The sequence below is a fragment of the Thunnus maccoyii genome, chromosome 19, assembly GCF_910596095.1.
Source record: "Thunnus maccoyii chromosome 19, fThuMac1.1, whole genome shotgun sequence".
NCBI classification, from domain to species: domain Eukaryota; kingdom Metazoa; phylum Chordata; class Actinopteri; order Scombriformes; family Scombridae; genus Thunnus; species Thunnus maccoyii.
Window position 1 is genome coordinate 4,681,028 of NC_056551.1, and position 20,464 is coordinate 4,701,491.

Here is a 20,464-nt window from a genome sequence, read left to right on the forward strand (position 1 = left end):
TCATAGTTTCTGTTTTCTCTATCTGTCTGTCTCTCTCACAGACACACACAAACACACACACACACACACATGCAATGAGAGGTTCAGTAACCTGATCAATCAGGCACACAAACCCTGACAAACTCTGGCCGGATATTAACTAACAAACCTGCATTCTCTCTCACCCAGTCCCTCTCTCTCTCTTTCTATCTGTTTGTCCATTCTGGGCAGTGGGGAGGTTGTAGTTAGGGTCATCTCCATGTACACAGTAGCGCAACCCACCCACTAACACACACACACACACACACATACACACACTCACACAGAAACCCCCTGTGGTCTGAGCTCAGTCAGGAAATTACTTTTGAGTCTGTCTGTCATCATGAATCCTCCTCTCTCTCCATGTCCTGCTGTGAGTATTTTAGAACCGTTTTACAGATTAGAAACTATTAAATATCAGACAGTGAGATAAAGTTTGCCTTTTTAAAGCTTTACTGATGAAACAATGAGCTAATTTACAAGTATAAGTATTTTGACAATCTGCTAAATGCGGGCTTTAAACAGCAACTTAGTAGCTTAGTATTGAAGGCTTATAATTACAGTTAGTTACAGTTAGCTTAACTATGTCTTTTTAATGCTTTTTTAGTATTGAAGAGTTTATGTTACTGTTTTGTTTGGAATGACTTAGGTTAGTAATGGGACATTAAAGTTGATTAAAGCCCAGTGGGTGACTTAATCAAACATTAACAACATCAATGTAGGGTTGACAGCCTACACTGATGCTGGTAGGACAGTTTAGTCTTCTGTGTAGCTTCACTTGATATTTTAAAGGCATTTGGAACATTTGCCTCAGTTGGGATACCTAGCTATAGTTGGTCTTTTTAAAACCTTTATAGTTAGAGAATTGAGTAAATTTGGTCTTTTTCAAGCGTAGGTATTGGAACATTTGGCTACACTTTGACATAGCTTTAATACCAAAGTAATGATATGACATTTAGCTTGTTTTGGTCATTTAAGCCTCAATACTGGGAGACATCATTAAGTCTTTTTAGAACATTACTATTGAAATGGCATCTTGATGTTTTATTTTTGATTTGATTTAATATCCATGTTATTCTGACAGTGTAATCTTGTCCCCAAGAAATTCTAGTCCTCTAGTTTATATTTTCCTTAATTTGTTTTCCCAATTATGTTTCCCAGCAAAGCATAATTGGGAAAACAAATTAGTATCATAAAATCATAATTTCTGTTAGACAGGGTTGTAACAGTCAAGCAGGGAGAGTATTACAGCATCCCACTTTCATCAGGCATAATTTTTACTTTTATAAAGAGATTTTTTGAAAAGAAAGGGTCCACTGACTGTCATATGCTACTTCAATAATCTAAATTGTAAACTTCTTTTTGCCTTACTTCCACCATCCATTTAACAAGTACCTACCCCTTCCTGCTCCCTCAAGCTCCTGCTGGTACATGTAATCTTTCTCAGAGGGATTAAAACACAATGGACTTGTTTTGATTGCATTTAAATCAGACAACACAGACTCACTGTGTCATGAACACCCAGCCCACTCATGTTACGAATGCATACACTCATATGGCGAGTGAGGAATAAATTGCCTGCTGTCCATCTGTAGTTAAGATATATGTATGAGGTTTGATTTCCTTCTTTAAGATAAAATCACACATATGAGCCACCCAGGTTAGCTGCTTCTGTACAGGCTTACAATGGCTCTTTGTAGTGGTTTTCAAACAGTGGTGGGTGGGAAGCTGAGATTCTGCTTGGTGGACAGACTTGTCTTCAGGTTATCAACATCCCCAATTTATAATCCTCATCTTGGACCAATATTGAACATTTCTGATGCTATAAAGTAGAGAACTTTGACATTTAAGTGACTTTTAACTTAAAAATGTTGAAAAGGTTCTCTCTTGCTTTAACAAAGGAAAATTCAGGTTTTGTTGTTGTTGTTTTAGTTTTCTTCTATTGCGTTTTTGTATTAAAGGACCAGTGTGCAGGATTTAGTGGCATCTAGTGGTGAGGTTGCAGATTATAACCGACTGAATACCCCTCCCGCTCCCCTGCCAAGCATGTAGGAGAACCTACAGTGGCCTTGAAACTCGCAGAAAATGTGAAAAGCCCTCTCTACAGCCAGGGTTTGGTTTGTCCATTCTGGGCTACTGTAGAAACATGGTGGTGCAACATGGCGGGCTCCATGGAAGAGGACCCGCTCCCTATATAGATATAAAGGGCTCATTCTAAGGTAACAAAAACACAACGATTCTTATTTTCAGGTGATTATACACTAATGAAAACATACATTCCATTTCCTCCAATAGATCCCCCTAAATCTTACACACTGGTCCTTTAAGTCAGCCTAGTTGTTGGTGATATGACAGTTTGTGTTTCTCATTTGCTGCCACTCATTCTGCCTTACATTTGAATAATGGCTTCCACAGAGTGAGGTAATCCATCATAGTAAACGTCAGCGGAGCAAAGGTGGTCATGGGGTCAAGGGGTCATGTTTTTACATACCCCGTCTCCTGTCACTCACCTGACACGCTTAAAGGTAGAAAGGAAGTCTCCACCAGGACACAATCTCTCTAAAGACCATGTTACCTGACAAACTGCCAGTCACATGCATGTGTATTTATTTACTGTGTCTGCTAGTCAGGACAGCAGTTCATTTCAAGACAAGTGTAACTGTAATGGCTAGCCTAAATAACAAAAGTGACACCAAAGAAAGGAGATATTATCTGATGTACTTTGTTATATCATCTTTAGTCACACAGTACATTTTAGACTAGTTCACATGCTTCGCTATATTGTTTTCTTTTGTTCGTGTTGTTGTAAGTTAATAATGAGTCGATTACTTTCATACTATTTTCATAACTGAATAATCCCTTCTGTGGTTTAAAGTGGTACTCCATCGATTTAAGGTCAGTAGAATAATCAGGAAATAACCTTGATGATGTCATCAGGGTTATCATGGATTTTGTTCGAGACTTCACATTTTTAACAGAGAGCCTGGGGATGTAGAGTTTGAAAGACATGGATGCTTATCAGGCGGGGCGGCCTGATGAAAGACGTTCCATTATGGGAAATGTACTGTGGGATCTGTTGTTTTTGGAGATGACTCATATACAGTGACTAAAAGACCGGATATCTCAGCCTCTGCTGCTCTTATTTAGACCATTCTTTTTTAATCTGTATCCTGTGAGTCCCCCAACTTTATGAAAGTACAATACTAAATCTCTCGAGTAGCTTCTTTAATCAAGCAAAAAACTCTCCTCAACACTCCTCAAATGTGAGGATTTGATGCTTTCCTCTGTTTTATATCATTGTAAATTGAATATCTTTTGGTTTTAGACTGTTGGTTCTCAGAACGTCTGATAGGTAGATTGAGTGACAATTGATTAATTGACTGGATTAATCACTGGATTAATTAAGATTGAAAAGTTGCATTTTTACTTCTTTTCTTTTCTATAAATAATTAAAAACATTGAGATGCATTTACAACAGGAAAGAATACAATTTATGTTTACTACAAGTAAACATAGTAAACAAAGATCACAATATTCATAGATTCTGATGCCAAAATGCTGTTTTGATCACACACTTTACTCAAATGTTTAGCATCTTTAACTGTACAGATATAACTGATGGTGATCCGTAGCGTGCTGTGTTGTATCCCATCATGTCAAGTCAATTTTAGCCCAAAATTGTACACTGTCCTATTTTAGTGCTCTAAACTTTCCAGACTTTCTTTGGTCCAATCTGATTACGCTGTCTATCTGATTCTGGCTGAACCACAGATAAACTTTAGTCCACTGATGCATTTTATGTGTCAGATGGGAAACAGTTGTGTGTTGGTATTTAGGACACGTTCACTTTGCATCGGCAAGCTAACGTGTATGTCTTTGAAGTCTCACAGGTGATTCTGGAGAGCTGGATTCACTACATTTCAGTCTTTCTCTCTCCCATCATTCCTGTCTTTCTCCATTCTTTACTGACAAAAACACCTGTTCAAGATTCAGAGAATGATGTTTTGCTAATTTGATGTCGCCTGTATTCTGGTCGGCGATGGCATCCAGACAGTTAGGCAAAGCAGTCACTATGAGGCTTTACTTTAAATTTGCAAAATGTCTTTTAGATGATAGTATCAAATAAAGTCAAAAAACTAGAGCAATTGAAATAACTGAACATGCATTCAACACAATTCTGATCAGTCTCAGCCTCCTTTTCGGCTCTTCGATGTGCAGGTGTGATCACAGCCCACCTGAACACCCATTCAATCTACAACCAAAGTGCTCAGTCCAAATAGGGATATAGTAGATTTCTTTACAAGATGTTTTCACTTCTTCAGCGGCCAATTGGATCAGACTCCCAGTGGGTTTGGTTGTTGCCACAGCAGCTGGTTGTGAAACATCAGGCGGATTTACTGTATGAGGGTCACTGTGATGAAAGTTGATAAAAATAACAAAATACTCTGTCTGTCTCTCTTTCTCTGAAGTCTCCAGTGTTCCAGAGAAACAGAGAGGACTTCCCTGCTTCGCTGGGCAGACTACGGCAACTGATTGAAGACAAAGTTCACATCCTACAATCCACTATCACTGAGGACCAACAGGTAAATGACTTCCTCATGCAGTAGTCGCCTGCCACTTATAAGAGCCAAAATCAAGTTGTATAATGTTATTACCGTGTATTTAAATTATTCTTTTTTTTAAAAAAAATATCATTAAGTACAGTAAAGTAATTTATTTGAGTAATTGCCTTCAATTAAATATACAACTAAGATGAAAAACAGCACAGAAACATATGATGACTGGATGAGTGGAAAGAAAATGTATGAACTAATATATGTAGGATTAATAGATGTGTTCCTATTCAGTGGTGAGTTTGAGCATCACCTAAAGAGTTTTCCAGTCAGACAGATCTGAACAAAACGCTTTACACTTTGATGAGTTAAATATCTACAATTTAAACTGAAGGTGGACAGAAACTGTTTGAGAGCAGCTTTACTGGAATCTGAAACATGACGCCTCCAGTAATAAACAGTTAGATGATTATCAGCAGTTCAGCAAAGGCAGCAAGTATCATTGTGTCTTTGCTGAGGTTGGAGTTAGTCGTTTTTTTTTTTTTTTTTTTACCCTAATGTTTTTTCAAATGTAAATCTTTGCTAGAGGGTACAGGTCTAATTGCTCAACACTGCCTTAACTGCATTCCTCCTTACAGTCTACACAGGAGTTTGTTTTTATCGGCACTGTCTTTATGTGAGTTGCTTGATTTTTCTCTCCATTTCTTTGTGGGAATCTGTGTCCTTATCTGTCTTTTTTTGTCTATTTTTCTCTTTCACCCTTTTCTTCTCCTCTTTGTTGAGCTCTCCTGAGGCCATGTTCAGACAGGCAGCTCAAATCCAATTTACTCTACTGAATAAGTGTCAGACATTCTTTTTGAAGCCTTAATAATAATAATAATAATAATAATAATAATAATAATGATAATAATAAACATGATATCTGGAAATGCAAGTAAAAGAAAAAAAAACTGTGCTTTTTTTGAATAAGCCACAGCAATTTTACTCATTTTGGACCATGCTAAACACAAAAAAACACAATTTTATGTAGCCACTTGCAAGTTTCAATGTAGACAATGAGGACGAAAGATCACATTTGAAAAACAAATCAGATTTGGCTGCTGTGTGAACATAGTGCCAGTTTGTCCCCTCAGACTGAGTCACATGGACACAGACAGACAGACGTAGGGGGACGATGAGGGTGATCATCATGTTCTGCCAGGATGACTCAGTCGGTCTGTTGTCTTCCAGCCCACAGCCGCTCACTGAAGGACTCCGCCGAATCGACGAGTTCAGACACACCACGTTACATGTCATTTCCACCAACTTTATCTTTTCTCATCATGCCCTCACGTGTCTCCTCTAGTTATCCTCTGTTTGTCTCTTTTCACCTCTTCCTGTCTGTCTGCTGTTCTACCTGTCTCCCCTCCCGCTCCCCCTCTCTTCCCTCAACTGGTGACTCATCTCTCTTTTCTGTTTTACTCAATGTGTTGCTATGTCTGACAAACTGAGACAACAGACTACTGAGAGATGAAATGTTATATAGGTACATTCTTATTCAAATGCTCACCAGACTGTATAATCTATGAGGATTAATGAAACATTTGTCTGTTTTGTGGTTATAGTGTGAGAACACTGTTTTTCCTTTTAGATGCAGTGTGTAAGAGTTTACCCTTTCACCCTGCTAACAAAGAAAAATGTCTTCTTTGATATGTCATCTAGAGAAAGAACTATAACTATAAATCCAGCCTAACAATCATGTCCGGTGTGAGCTAACGTTACTGGCATCAAATGATGGACATGTTTTGCCCTTTAAATTTGTACAAGTGCAGCTAATAAATGAGATGACTCAGTAAACCTGAGCAAACTAGCCAAAAGGCTAGTTAGCACATAATATAAGTCAGAAGAACATCCAGGTCTACTTTATATACCACTATGGTTCAAGCAACATTTACTCAGGAAGTTATTCTCATATCCTTTTTTAACACACAATCATGGCGGCTACAGAAATGTACACACTAATGTGCCTTTATGCAATGTTTATAATTTACTTGCATCTCTCACTGAGATGCTGACACTCATGCTACCATGCTAATATGCTAACTTACTATATATAAGCTTGATAATCACATCAACAATAATGCTACTATGACCAGCAGACTGACATCATGTAAACACAAAATCAGTTTGTTGGATCAGTGATGAAATGTTTGGTCTCCACTCAAGCATAGTTTTGTTCACTTTAACAACTTCTCTGTCTTAGGGTTCAGTGAGTGAGTCGGACACTAGAAGAGGAGGACTGTGGAGGTTTGCCGTTCTGAGTGAGGAGTTGACCTCTCACCTCCAGCATCTGCAGAGACAGACAGAGCAGGAGCTCAGCAACATACACACACAGTGAGTCGGTCACATATTATGTGGTTGGTACAATGAAGCTACTGTATGTATGAGAATGCACATAAATTGTTGGTTCCGTTAGATTGCTCTGTGTCCTCCAGAAATGTTAACAATTAACAGTTAACATGCATGTTTCTGGTCATAAGAATTATCTCTCAAATGTCAAAGTGTTGTTCCTTTAAGCAGGACATACAATAAGGGTATTGGCTGCAATACTAATGGATACAAATAAACACAATATAAACAATATAAAATATTAACTAAAAATTCTTCATGTTTTACTGAAAAAGGTCTCAAATTTACAGTCTTTTTCTCAACTTTCCATCCTCTCTCGATAATCCTTTTCATTTAGAGATATTCACAATCCTAAAAATATAAATTTAGCATTTTGGGAAAACCCTTGATTGTTAGGAAACTGGACTTTCCTCTTTATATAAATCAGGACGTGCTGTGTAGTGTGTGAACATGTGAGTAGGAGGCAGCTCTGTGCTGGTTTGTGGGGTTTTGTCACAGAGCTGGAACACGACTGTGGGAGTTTTACTGTATCTCATAACAGCAGCAGGTTCTGCTCTGCTGGAGAAAACAACAGGATCCTGCCTGCCTGTGTGTGTGTGCATGCGTGTGCGTGTGTGTGTGTGTGTGTGTGTGTGTGTGTGTGTGTGTGTGTGTGTGAGTGTGTGTGTTTGAGAGAGAGTGAGGGATAGGAAAAGAGGGAAAATGAAAGTGAATGGTTCTTTCAGGCATTTGTGGTTTTGTGCTCCAGTAAATCTATCAAATTCATATTTAGACTGGGTAAGTGAGGATATTTTGTCTAGTCCTCACGTCTTGTGTGTCTAAGATATGAACATATAAATAAATGTATTTATTGCAATACATTTATGTATTTATGAAGACCGTGAGATTTTGTTACATACCCTGTTCCTAACAGTCAGAAATGAATGTCTATGCTCAATTTTTTTTAAATTTTCAATCTATATATTTCAATTTCCTTGTGTGGTTGCATGCAACAGTTGTATCAGCTGATACTGAGCACAGATGTGAAACCAGTGATCATTTTTTCCCCTGCAATTTAAAATCTATAACCTCTCTGTATGGAGAGAGATTAACATCATTCTTCTATGTGTAACTACACATCAGTTCATTCACCTACAGGCTTTTTGGCAAATATAATGAGATTGTTCAGGTTTCTGAAGTTGTATCATTACATTGCATCAAGCTAGTAACAGACAGAAACACCGTCATGTTTAACTTGTCTGATACATGTAACACACAGCTCCTGCTGTACGATCACTGGTGCTGTGTACAGATACAGACTTGACAAACAGGACTGTGCTGATGTGATTAAGAATGATCAGAGCTGATGTTGCACTTACTTTATGTGTCTACATGGCAGGTAAAGGAAAAGGCTTTATTCAGTGTAATTTTAGACTCCTGCGTCTTTTCACCAACCAGCTATAAGGTAAACAGTAACATTGAGTTTTTCAGATCTATTTTGATCTTGCAATGTTTCAAAATGACCTCCCAACGAAAAATGTCTGAATCTAGTTTTAGAAAAACTTAATGGAGTTAATCTTTGGTAACATTAACTGAGTGTCAACACTTGTGGTTTCACAGATAAGGCGTTAGAATGCTTCAAATTAATTGCTTGTTAGATCATGAAACCGCATTGAAAACTCATTACTGCCACACCTTTCCAATGTCAGAATTAAGGGCGCTGCATCCAACATTTTTGTAACTTACCCAAAACTGGCAATCTGACAACTACGCCCACTTCACAAAGTGATCGGCCAGGTGTGCAGAGGTGAGAAAGTAAGCAGGTTATGAACTCTTATTTTTGTCATTTTTTACACTAGTACTCCTGCCATTTTTCATGTGCAACATCATAAATGCCTCCGAGGAGAGAGTGTCCTGACGTGTGCATCATTAGCCTTATTTGAGCGATTATTGCATCTCGCCCTCAAAGGAACACTCTGAACACCTATAAATACTTTTGCTGTCAGATGTGGTTGGACAACACTTTGTACAAACAAGTTTGTTTGAAAGCCTTAAAGGCTTACCTCTGCCTTCACACTAAAATGCATTTATTGTGCAGCACATTGAGTGAATGGCGTAGTATCAGCAGTAGCTTCATGCGTCAAGCATTAGCGTTATCTCACTACAGCAAATGAATGGAAAAATGTCTAACTTTATTTGTCATGCCTGGCTGATATCGGATCTGCTTTGTAGGGTCATTATTGGCGCTGATACCAGTCTGCTATATCCCTATTTATCCTCATCATCATCATTAACTGTCTGTGATTCTATGACAAACATCATAAATCACCATCACCATAAAACTGTAAAAGTGTAGTCAAAAGTTAGACAATGTTTGAAGTCCACTTTCAATATAAGCATAAAATGAAAGTTCCTGGTGAATTTTCAGATTTCGTTGCCTCTTGTGCTGTGTTGACAGTAAATCTTCAGATGGTAGTAGGTGGCTGCTGCCTCACCCTGTTCGCTCCTACTCTCTGTACTCCTGCCATGACGAGTAGTTTGGCAGAACAACACTTCAACTGGTCTCACTTCTGTCAGACAAGACAAGCTAAAACACATTTCAGGATTCAAGGTGTGCCAGCAGACACACACCCACCCACCCGCACGCAAACAAACACACACACTATTCTGATGATTTTCCAGAAAATCTTCAAATTTCTCAGCAACATTGGTGCTCATCGCCAAGACTGACAGCCTCCAGTCACAGCTTGGATCAAGGGCTTAATCTGACAAGATTTATATTTTTTATTAAACTGTTACATGTCTCCTGTTCCCCTGCCCAACATGATATCCATTTCGCTCTTCCACTTGGCTTATGAGAAGAAGACGTCATTCTGCTTTCATTTTACTGGGGTTTTCCTCAGCTTTAAGGGAGGCTTATGTGGTAATGACAGCGCCAACACTGGTTCGGGTTTTGTGCAGGAAAGAGGATTGAACTAAGACTCTGCAACATTTAGGAACGGAGATAAGGCTATTCTTTTTTTTTTTGAGTGAACCTTAAAAGCAGCAGCAATCAAGCAGCTTCTACACCATTCACTTCTGGAACAGTTTTTCTAAACTTTGCTTCAGTTGAGTTTCTTTGTAAAGGTGATAATGATGCCTTTTCAACTCTTCTGACAACAGAACTGTGCTTCTACAAGTGAGAACATAGTGAGCTTTACAAGTGAGAACATAATCCCAACCAAGCAGTAACCTCCATGGATAAGTGTTGAAGCTGATGTGGTCTTACTGGGCTTTCGCACCAAACTTTCCTCAAACTAAGTGAGGCAAAGTAGGATGAAGAGCATTAGGTAAAGCATTACAATTCTACAAAGCACTCATATACCAAAGTCTTCATCAGAATGCAAACATTCACAAAACTAAGTTTCTGCTCAACCCCAGTAGGATCGGACAATTTATACTGTAGTTACATGACTTCTGTAATTCTAAGATGCACAAAATTAACGTCAAAATAGGCGCCATCATAACAGCCACCTCCTGACAATGCAAAGTGTAGTGCTGCTCAGTGTATTTGGGGATTTAAAGTTCAATTTCATTCATTTTGGAGCCCATATCTCCATTGAAAACTATGACCTTGTTGCCTGGTTACACAACACATAGACATTTGTAGTTGAAAGGCCTTGCAGACTGCTGTTCAATCCAACAAGCTTTATTGACTTCCATTTGATATTACAAAAAGGCTTGGCTTACAGCTTTGACCTCCAGTCCTCAGCGCCTTTGACTTTGCTTTGACATTGCTGTTTGCAGCTGTCTGGAGAACATAGCTGTGTCCTGTTTTATCCTCCTGTTGTATTACTGCTGTTAGGCTGTTATCTGATCACAGCTCATCAAGAAACAAAACAGCTTGTTGTTTTTAATATTCAAGTGAATTTCAGTGACAGTTAAATGCTTTGACTTGTGACTGTCCCTTGTTTCCTGTCTGAATGGGGAAAAATGTCTTGCTCTAAACACAAAAACAACTTTCAATAATTTGTGTTAATTTTGAAAATGGATGCTCCATTAAGATTTCATTTAGGTTTAAAGACTAGTATGTTTATAGAAAATTAACCTTAAAAGGTGATGGTAGCCGTTGAGTAGAATAAAATGAAGCCAGGATGGATTTTCATACTCAGTTAAGACATAGATCTGTCATGTTCAGATAAAATTACAAAAACTGGAATCAGACATGTTTCCTTTTTCATTCTTAAGACTTTTGTTTCTTTAAGCTCTGTGTTATTTGTAATTGAGCTGCCTGAATCTAAACTGGTGATACACATAAATCAACCACTAAACATTCCAACTTTTCTCATTATGGCTGCCATTCCTGTGATGTTTATCTTCCTACTTTCTCAGAAATCCACTTTATAAATATACTTAGTGTTTTTATTGCTGGAAGCACCCAGAGCTACATGGTGGACTGGAATTTCACAATGATTCTCTATCAACACCAAGCATTGGGAAACACCCAATGTTTTTTTCCTTTGTTAAAGAAGAGGCAACTTAAACACAGCATTTCATTGTCGGTTAATCTGCTGATTACTTTCTTCATCAGTCTCTTTATCATTTTGTCTGTAAAATGTCAGAAAATTGTGTAAAATATGCATCACAATTTCTGAGATCCCAAGTTCAAGACATCTTCAAATGATTAAAGAGGTCCAATTTAAGACATAAGCAGAAATCAAGGCAGAAATCCCAGAGACAGATTATGTCAAAACGTCGACAAATAAAACCAAAACTATCTGCATGGAGATACCATAAGGACTACTTGAGTGCACTGACCCTTTAATAAGTAGCATGCAGATAATAGTAATTTGAGTATGAAAGTTAATTTCTGACCTTGGAAACAGTAGTTTGACAGAAAACAAAATATCATCATAAGGAACAGGTGGTTATATATTGGCGGAGTATATATGTAACTGAGCCATCTCCATGACAACCCCATCCACTGATGTAGACTGTGAGATGCAGCTGAAAGCTCAGCAAATACTCACAACCGCAGAGCTTGAACCAGAGACAGTTTATCACTTTAGTAAATGATTATTGGATTGTCAATGTTATGGCATATTATAGACTAATAAATGAATCAACTAGTTATTTCAGCTCTACATGTTGACTTTTCTAAATGTCAATTTTTGTGCTGTCAGCACCACAAACTAAATTCTATTCAACTCCCTTGTATTGGGATGCAGACACAGGAAATCAACAGATAGATTGTGTCAAAACCTGGACAAATACTAATCGAAGTACTTATATTCTCTATAAGAAGTTTAATGAAGTATCTCAAAACAAATCACAACCTAACCTGCTTCATTTCAAAACAATAATACAAACATTATTATCTGCAGCAGAGCATGATGGGCTAAAAGCTCACAGCAGTACAGACCAGTATGGACTGAGCAGCACACGATGGAGGAATAAATGAAGTCTGATTGTGATGGATTTCATGTGTTTTTCAGCGGTATTTTCCCATAGATAGACAGAAACAGAGTCTTTAGTCCAGTTACGCAAGGAGACTTCAGCTTGTTGCCAAGACTAACAGGCAGACTGGCAGTTTGGAAGACACCCAGCTGAACTCCATCAACCCCCTCCTAATCTTGCTCTTCTTCTTCTTCTCTGAACAATCATCCTTTCCTTCTTCATTGTATTCTCAAAATCTTATGACATTGACCATGAAATTGATCAACAAGGTGAGAAAGCTCTGAAGCCTCATTGATTTATCCCAGTAAATCTGACTCTTTTATCCAGAATAAGCTTAATTTCCTTCTACAGAAGCACAAAGGTCAGAGGTCACAGTGATGTGAGAAGAGATGATGACATTTATAGTCTGGAATTATAGTTCCGAGAAGCATAAAGCAGCTTTGTTGTTTCTTTATTCTCATTATTACTCCCATTTTTATTTTTTCTCTTTCACTTTCTGTTTACAAGATTGTTTCATTTTTGTTTGTTTTTCTTTATTTATTCTGTCATTCTTTGTCTCTTTTTCTTTTATTGTTGATTTCTGTTTCTCTTTCCTTCTGATTTAAAGACACAGCAGAGTTTTCTTCACTTCCTTTCCTAATCAGCAACTGCCTCTATTTGCAATCTTCCTCCTCCTCCTCCTCCTTCTCCTCCTCCTCCTCACCCTGTCAAAACATTTTGGCTTCGTCCTTGCATTCCTCTCATCCTGTTTTCCTCCTTTCCCTTTTTCTTGTTTCAAGATGTTGATCTTCTTTTACCTCCCTCGCTCTCAGCTGTTTATTATTTTCCTAAAAATCTTTCAACTCTTTCATACACATTTCATCCTTTTCACTCTTCCCTCACTCTCCCTCCTATATCTTTCATTTCCAATCCTCTTCTTTTTTTCTAAGAGCACAACAACCATTCGAGTTTTGTCCATTTTGAAGTTATTACAAAGCTGTTTATGGCTGCGTCGTTTTATAAAAAATCAATGAAGGGCTGCAGTTAACAGTTATTTTCATGAACAAATCATTTATTTTTCAAACAAATTAATGAACCCTTTAGTTTGTAAAACACATAGTGAAAAAATAATCAATTGATAACATTTTAAAAAGTAAACCTCACATTGGAAAAGCTGCAACCAGAGATTAATCAGTATTTTTGTTTGACGAATGACTTAAATGTAACCTCTGTTTACACTTAGAAGCATTAGTTTTATTTGTGATTGCAAATATGTTGTACACATAAACATTTTTAACAATCAGTGTGAAGTAGAAGGGGAGTCAGATATGAATATTTATGTTCATTTACATACAGGTGGACCACCTTTGTCCATGACTGAAACACTTTCTGGAGTAGATTTTATGCATCAAAATGAATTCTGTTGGCAGGATGAACACACACACAGCGTATACATCCTGTGTAACCTCGACACAGTGAAAATTCTATATGTGACAGGCTGCAAGTGGTGAGATACATTAATGTAAAAAAAAAAAAAAAGAAGACTAAAATAACACCCACACATTTTTCACCTGCAATTATGGAGTGAAATGTGTTTGTCACATACATTCACGTAATTATGGAGCCCTATTCACGCTTTTCAGTACATAAGCACCTAATCAGAACACACTGACAGCTGGCAGAGTGTGTGTGTGAGAGAGAGAGAGAGAGAGAGAGAGAGAGAGGGATTTGACACATTGTTACCATGTGGCATATGCCTGTTTGTTTGCATGTTCACCTAAATATGTGTGTGTGTGTGTGTGTGTGTGTGTGTGTGTGTATGTGATTCTGAAATTGTCAACACCACACACACACACACACACACACACACACAATTATGGCCTTTTCAGTGTGATGGATGATGTTCCTCGTCGTTCGTCATACACACACACACACATACACACACACACAGCAGTTTAATTAAGTCGTGTGATTGGTTAAGATGATTTGTGATTGACAGGTGACAAATTTGCTCATTTGCATGAACTTCAAAGTCTTGAAATCTCCTCAAGATTTCTCTCACAACGTTCATTTCTTCTTAACGTCATACTGAAGGATGTTACCAGAAACATCTCTGCAAGACTTGTGAGATAAAGTTAAATTACTGGGAGATTTCCCACGATCCAGCAGGAGTAGGCTTATGGTAAGCAGCCGTTGCCATGGTATTGCATTCCTGGTTAGGTGAATCACATCTTGATTTCAACAGAAATCTTTTATTGGTGGTGTTTTGGTGGCATGGTTATTTTAACATTCAAATCTGTATCATGCAATCATTAACTACAAATAGTTACAATTTAAAAGAAAGAAATATGAGGCTAGACTCAAAGGAGAAGAAACCTGAGTTGATGAATAAATGAATTTGAAAAAAAAGACAGATCCTGAAAAATTAAATCTGAAAGTGTCTGAATTCATTAATGTGGACAGAAATACCTGACAGGATAAAAGTCTCCTCATGCTTTTATTTTTTAATTTTTTTTTATTCAAACACTCTGCTTGGTACATTTTCATTCAGCTAATCAATAAGAAAAGACTCACTCAAGAAAAGATTTTACATCAAGTGGTTTTCCTCATTGTTAGTGCTGTAGTTTTTTTGAATCTGTATGTGTTTGGAAAACTGATCTAACTGCCCCAAAATGCACTTAAGTAGAAATATAAGGATTTGATATAAGGATTATAATATAAGGATTTTCTTCAAGGGCAGACATTAAATTTGTGCAAATCTTACTTTTATTAAAACTACTATGAAAAATATTTCCCAAGATGCTTCAGGCAACTGGACACAAGACTTACTTGTTGCTTATTGCACAACAAAGTTTCATGGCCGCAGTGAAACTCTGTTTTCATTAAAAGGCAGAGGGAGCTTTGCAGTGCCGTCAGGATCAAATATTATTATATTTGTGACTGAACACATATGTGGAAAAGGACAATATATTGAATATGACTATCTGTGCTTTCAGAACATTTTTAATACTCTTTGAAATATAAAGCTATTAGTATTCTGGACTGACTGCGTGATAATTTCATTATGTTTAGCAGATTTCAAATCCTTTCATGATCAATTCATCTTATGGATCTACAAATGTATAAACAGGCTTTCATCAAAATCTATTAAAAATAGTTTCTTTGAGAAGTCGCTCTGAAACATGTGTATGTATGTATATGTTTGGTTCACATTCATATAAAAACACATTAATTTGATTATTTTATGTGATGATTTCCATATATTTTCCATATTGTTACATTTATAGATTTTGGAAAATGTCCATATTAATATCACAATAAAAGGTTCCTCATTTATAGTAAAATATCCTGAGTTGTTTTTTAGAAAAAGTGAAGAAAAAAGGAGAAGAAGTAGTGCAGAAAAAAATCAAATAATAAATCTCTTCCTCACTGACTGAGCTGTTCACTGTAAACAGCTCCATGCTCTGATCCTCAGAGAAACTTGTTCATTCCCTGTAATGGACGTCTTTTAATTTAATTTACACATACGCTCCAACATTTATTAAATTTTTTGTCATCAGAAATTTGCTTCATCAGTGTAAACATTCTGTTCCTGCAGAACCGAGTGAAAGTAAATCAAAGATCATTGTCCTGTTTTAGATTTACTTCAGTCCTCCTAACAGTCCTCCTAACACACAAACACACACACAGGAGAGTCAGTACGCCTCCTTGAAAACCTCATTAACAGAATGTTAATATATTTCCCAGAGGGCCTTTGTGTTTCTGTGCCGTTGTTTGTGTCGTTTCTACTAATTTGCCTTTCTCTACATGTTGATGTCACTTCTTCAGCTTGTTCATCAAAGACTTCCCTCAGATGAGCCTCCTCTTCTTCCTCACAAACAAAACACTTCTCTGAGGTCTTATCACCTGCTGTTCTCACTCTTTGGTACAGAGGTTTAGCGCCTCCCAGTGGACAGATAGTCACTTACACCGTGATGTCTGAATGAAACTTTACTGAGCAAGGGCCTTTGCTTCTGACTGTAGAGTTCATATGAGTTGATATGTAGACGGAGATAAATCAATATGTTTATTATGCTCCCTGTTTGGACTAGTACAACAGTCATTGTTCTGCTGCTGCTACAGCTGCCACTAGTACTACTACCAATACTCCTACTCATTACTGTGATACTTCTACTGCTGCCTACCATACTAGCTACTTTTTGCACTTGCTATTACTACTACACAGGTGTCAGTAGGGGTGTTACTGCTCTTCTAATACCATCAGAACTGAACGAGTAATACTACACTTATATCTACTACTTCTACTACAACTAACACTACTGCTAGTCTAACTACTACTCTTCACTGCTACTTCTACTAGCCTGTTCTGCCTACTAGTGTTATTAGTACTAGTACTGCTGCTGCCAGTCTTAATAGAACAAGTACTAGCACTAGCACTACAAATACTGCTACATCTCTGCTACAAGGAAAACTATTATTAGTACTAGGGTTTGTACTACTACAACTAATAGCACAGCCATTACTAATGCTGCTACAACAGCTATAGTAGTACGGTTGGTACTATTACTACTACTTTACACTGCTACAATGACTAATATTAAAAGTAATACTACTGCTACTCTTACTAATACTTCTATACTGTTGCTACAAGTAGTATTACTGGTGGTAATGCAATAATTAGTACCACTAGTAGTGCTACCACTGCTAACACTTCAACTACTACAACTAGCAGTGTCACCAGTACAAACACTATCACTTCTACTGGTAGGCTATTACGCTGCTGCTGCTAGTACTTCTATCATAACCAATACTGCTACTATACTATACTTAGTATATATACTGTTACTACTGCTCCCATAGCTGCAACTGTTCCTACTGTTTCTAGTACTACTACACTGCTACATATATTAATAATCATACTATCATCAGTGCTACTACTGTAACACGTAGAACTGCTAGTACAAGTACTAGTAATGCTACTGCTACTACAGTAGTAGCAGTGTGGAACCACCAGCATCACTGCTGTTGCTGATGCTACTGTTACCAGTACTACACTGCTCTTAGTGCTTGTACTGTAGCTGCTAGTGTTACTCAAGCTGCGATCACTAATACATGATGCTGTGACTCGTGCTGTGTTCACAGTCACAGCAGTCACATGACCTGCTGTACCTGCGTGTGGTTGTGAATATTTGACTGCTGTTGACTTTAAACAGGAAGTATTAATCACTAATTCTACATGAGCTGTTCATCTCAGTGTGTATCTATGACAGCATCACTGTGTTTGTTCAAGGACAGAACAGTCTCACGTTAAAGAGAGTGACAGGAGCTCAGAGGTTAATGTGAGTCAGGAACACTTGATTGTTCAAGTTTCTGGATCTGCAGAGACTGTTGTGAGGGAGAGTGAAAGGGGTGAGGTAACAGGAAGTCGCAGCAGATGGTTGATGGTTCAAATCCCAAAACCAACTCCCGAGAAAGAAAAAAAAAAGAAAGTATGAAAGCTTGTTCAGTCATTTCAAAATGATGCATGTTTTCTCAAGCAAATCTCTCAGCTGCTAGAAGACAAACAGAGAGCAGAGAAGTCTGTCCTGACCTGTTTGACTGAGCTCAGGAGCTGCTCAGGTTGGTTGTTCAGGGGAAAGACATAAAACAGCAGCACCTGAAGGACTAAAGGCTTCTACTGTGTGCATTTATAAAATCATACATGTTTGTATTATTTTCTATCAATTGTTGCTCATTGACATCGTCTTTCTTTTTAAGCATGTGCTTCATGTTAGCTTGATTGTATGTGTCTGTATATTAATGTGTGTTTTATGAGCCAAAAACAAGTTTTTGAGAGACCTTTTTCATGTTCATGTGGGCATTTCATGTCCTTTTTGTGCATTTAGCTAGTATTTATTTATTTTTAGTAAAATCAATAATGTTTACATGTGCAGTACACAAGTTAGCGGTAAAGTATAAAAGAAGGACAGAAAGTTAACCAAATCACTGAATTTTATAAATTTCTCGGCTGGCTAAATTTTCTCATTTCACAATTTCCACAATAAATGATCTGAATCACATATAATGAAGCAGATAGTTACAAAGTCCATGACCACTGTAATTAATTTGGACAAAAGAAGAAGTTATTATATATATTATAATTATTTTTAGTGTTATTTAAGGTAGGTAGGTATTTAAGGTAGGTCTTGTTGCCTATTCACATACAAAAGTAAATTATATGAATTCTAATTCAGGCAGGAGTTTAAGTGCATTTTGTAAAGTAAATGTTTTTGTGTGTTGTCAGACTCATTCGGATTAAAGGCCGCCAGCAGCCGCTGAACACTGAGCTGTTTGATCTTCAGGAGAAGAAGAAACAAACAGAACAAGAGCTGAAGAGGAGCTCCAGTCTTCAGACATCCACGGTAAGAGACCACAGCAGGAAGCTGATATCACTCTAACTGGTCACGGTGGGTTAAAAAAGAAACAAAAACAAAACGTCAGGTCACAAAGGAAGCAGATTTCGACAGTATCTCACTATCTGTTATTCATTGATTGAACATTGAACATTGCTGATAAGAATATTATCAAAAGCCGGTCAAACAAGAGGAAACAACAACAAACTGTTCTCTGAGTGAGAAGTGAGACAACCTCAGGGAAGTGTTTTTAAAACTCAAAATAATAAAATAAATGTCCCATGAAGAAGAGAAGCCTATTCATAAAACTGTTGTCTATTATTTTCCCTCTTTCTCCAGTTTCAGTTGTGTGCTTTTCGGGAGCTTCAGGCTTCCATCACCGAGCGTTTGGTCGAATCAGAGAGGCTGGTGTTCCAGGAGGAGGCACTGAGCACGCTCCGTAACCTGCTGACCCAAGACCTGCAGAGGTACCAGGAAGAGACGCAGAGACTGACCTGTTTCACACAGAAAATACTCAAACAATCCCACAGGTACCGAACACCATTTTCTGACAAGTTGAACTTTGGTTTATTTCATTTACTTTATTCATAAAACATAACAGAGCTGTTTTCTTTTTCTGAGATCAGTCAGTTGTTTAAGACAAAAGCTTTTCCATCTAAAGCTATGACGTATTGAAATATTTCACTTTTTATTTGTCCTCCAGGTCAGACAAAGAGGAAACCTTTACTAACACAGCGAGTGGACGCAGCATGCAGGGAAAAAACGAGACAGAACAAGAAAACAACATGGTACAGTTAAACTTAACATCTAAACTCCCCTCTCAGCATCCAGAACTCTCTTCTGTTTTGTGTCTAACGTCACTTTTCAGAGTTTTCTTCTGCCATCTCATTCTTGGCACAGTAAAATGCATGAAAAACAGGGCTTAACAGTATTTATTGTTTGTTTGTAGAGGCAATTTTGGGCCTTACAGCGGTCTGTAACCAAACCAACAACACATGGTTTGGTTTTTGTGTTGAAAGCTACACCAAGGGATAAACTGAGCTACTGCTGACGCTAAAATAACGCTGCTGTAAATAAAACACTATGTTTACCTTTCATTTTATAGGGTTAGGATTCAGCTAAAACTCGAAACCCAAGAGATCTTTTCAAGTTCGGCTCAGTTTGATTCTGACAGTAGCTTTTTCACGGAGGACACAGGCTTGACAGAATTGTTAAAACAATTTGAGCAAAAAAGCAGTTGAATTTAAACCACATTAAGTAGAATTTTTATGTGATTTTGTGGGAACTTCACCAACTACAAACCAAACTCTTCATGGCTCGCTAGCAACCCCAACCAAAATCCATAACTAATATTTTAATTGTTGATGAAAAGAATAATTATTAGAGATCTACGTTCCAGTTGAACAATCATGTTTCATAGAATCATGACCAATCTGAGGCTCAGAGAGAGGTTTGAAATCTAAATGTCATGCTGGGGTTCACACTAGATACATCGGCTCATTTAGAGTCGGCTGCTGTACAATAGTTCACTGAGATATCAGCCTGAAGTCGTTCTTCAACAGATTGGACAGACACATGACTCCCTCGGCTGTCAAATTATTAATCTAACAAAATTAGTATCTGAAATCATTTGAAGTAACAAACGGGCTAAGTAGCAGATTCATGCTTAATTTTATAACATAATTGTTTAAACATGGCAAATAGAGTGAAGGCATCATC

The 20,464-nt window shown here is 37.6% G+C and overlaps 1 protein-coding gene across 5 annotated transcripts in view; it reads left to right on the plus strand.

Moving 5' to 3' along the window:
- Nucleotides 1-323: 323 nt before the first annotated feature.
- Nucleotides 324-20,464, plus strand: part of LOC121885486 (cingulin-like) — a 44,537-nt gene continuing 24,396 nt past the window's right edge. For all 5 annotated transcript variants that reach the window (XM_042394977.1, XM_042394978.1, XM_042394979.1 and 2 more), the window contains exons 1-6: nucleotides 324-391; nucleotides 4,488-4,601; nucleotides 6,814-6,944; nucleotides 18,637-18,754; nucleotides 19,085-19,275; nucleotides 19,449-19,533. In XM_042394977.1, the coding sequence (XP_042250911.1) occupies nucleotides 362-391; nucleotides 4,488-4,601; nucleotides 6,814-6,944; nucleotides 18,637-18,754; nucleotides 19,085-19,275; nucleotides 19,449-19,533 (669 nt within the window). In that variant the 5' untranslated portion in view covers nucleotides 324-361. The remainder of the gene's footprint in view (nucleotides 392-4,487; nucleotides 4,602-6,813; nucleotides 6,945-18,636; nucleotides 18,755-19,084; nucleotides 19,276-19,448; nucleotides 19,534-20,464) is intronic.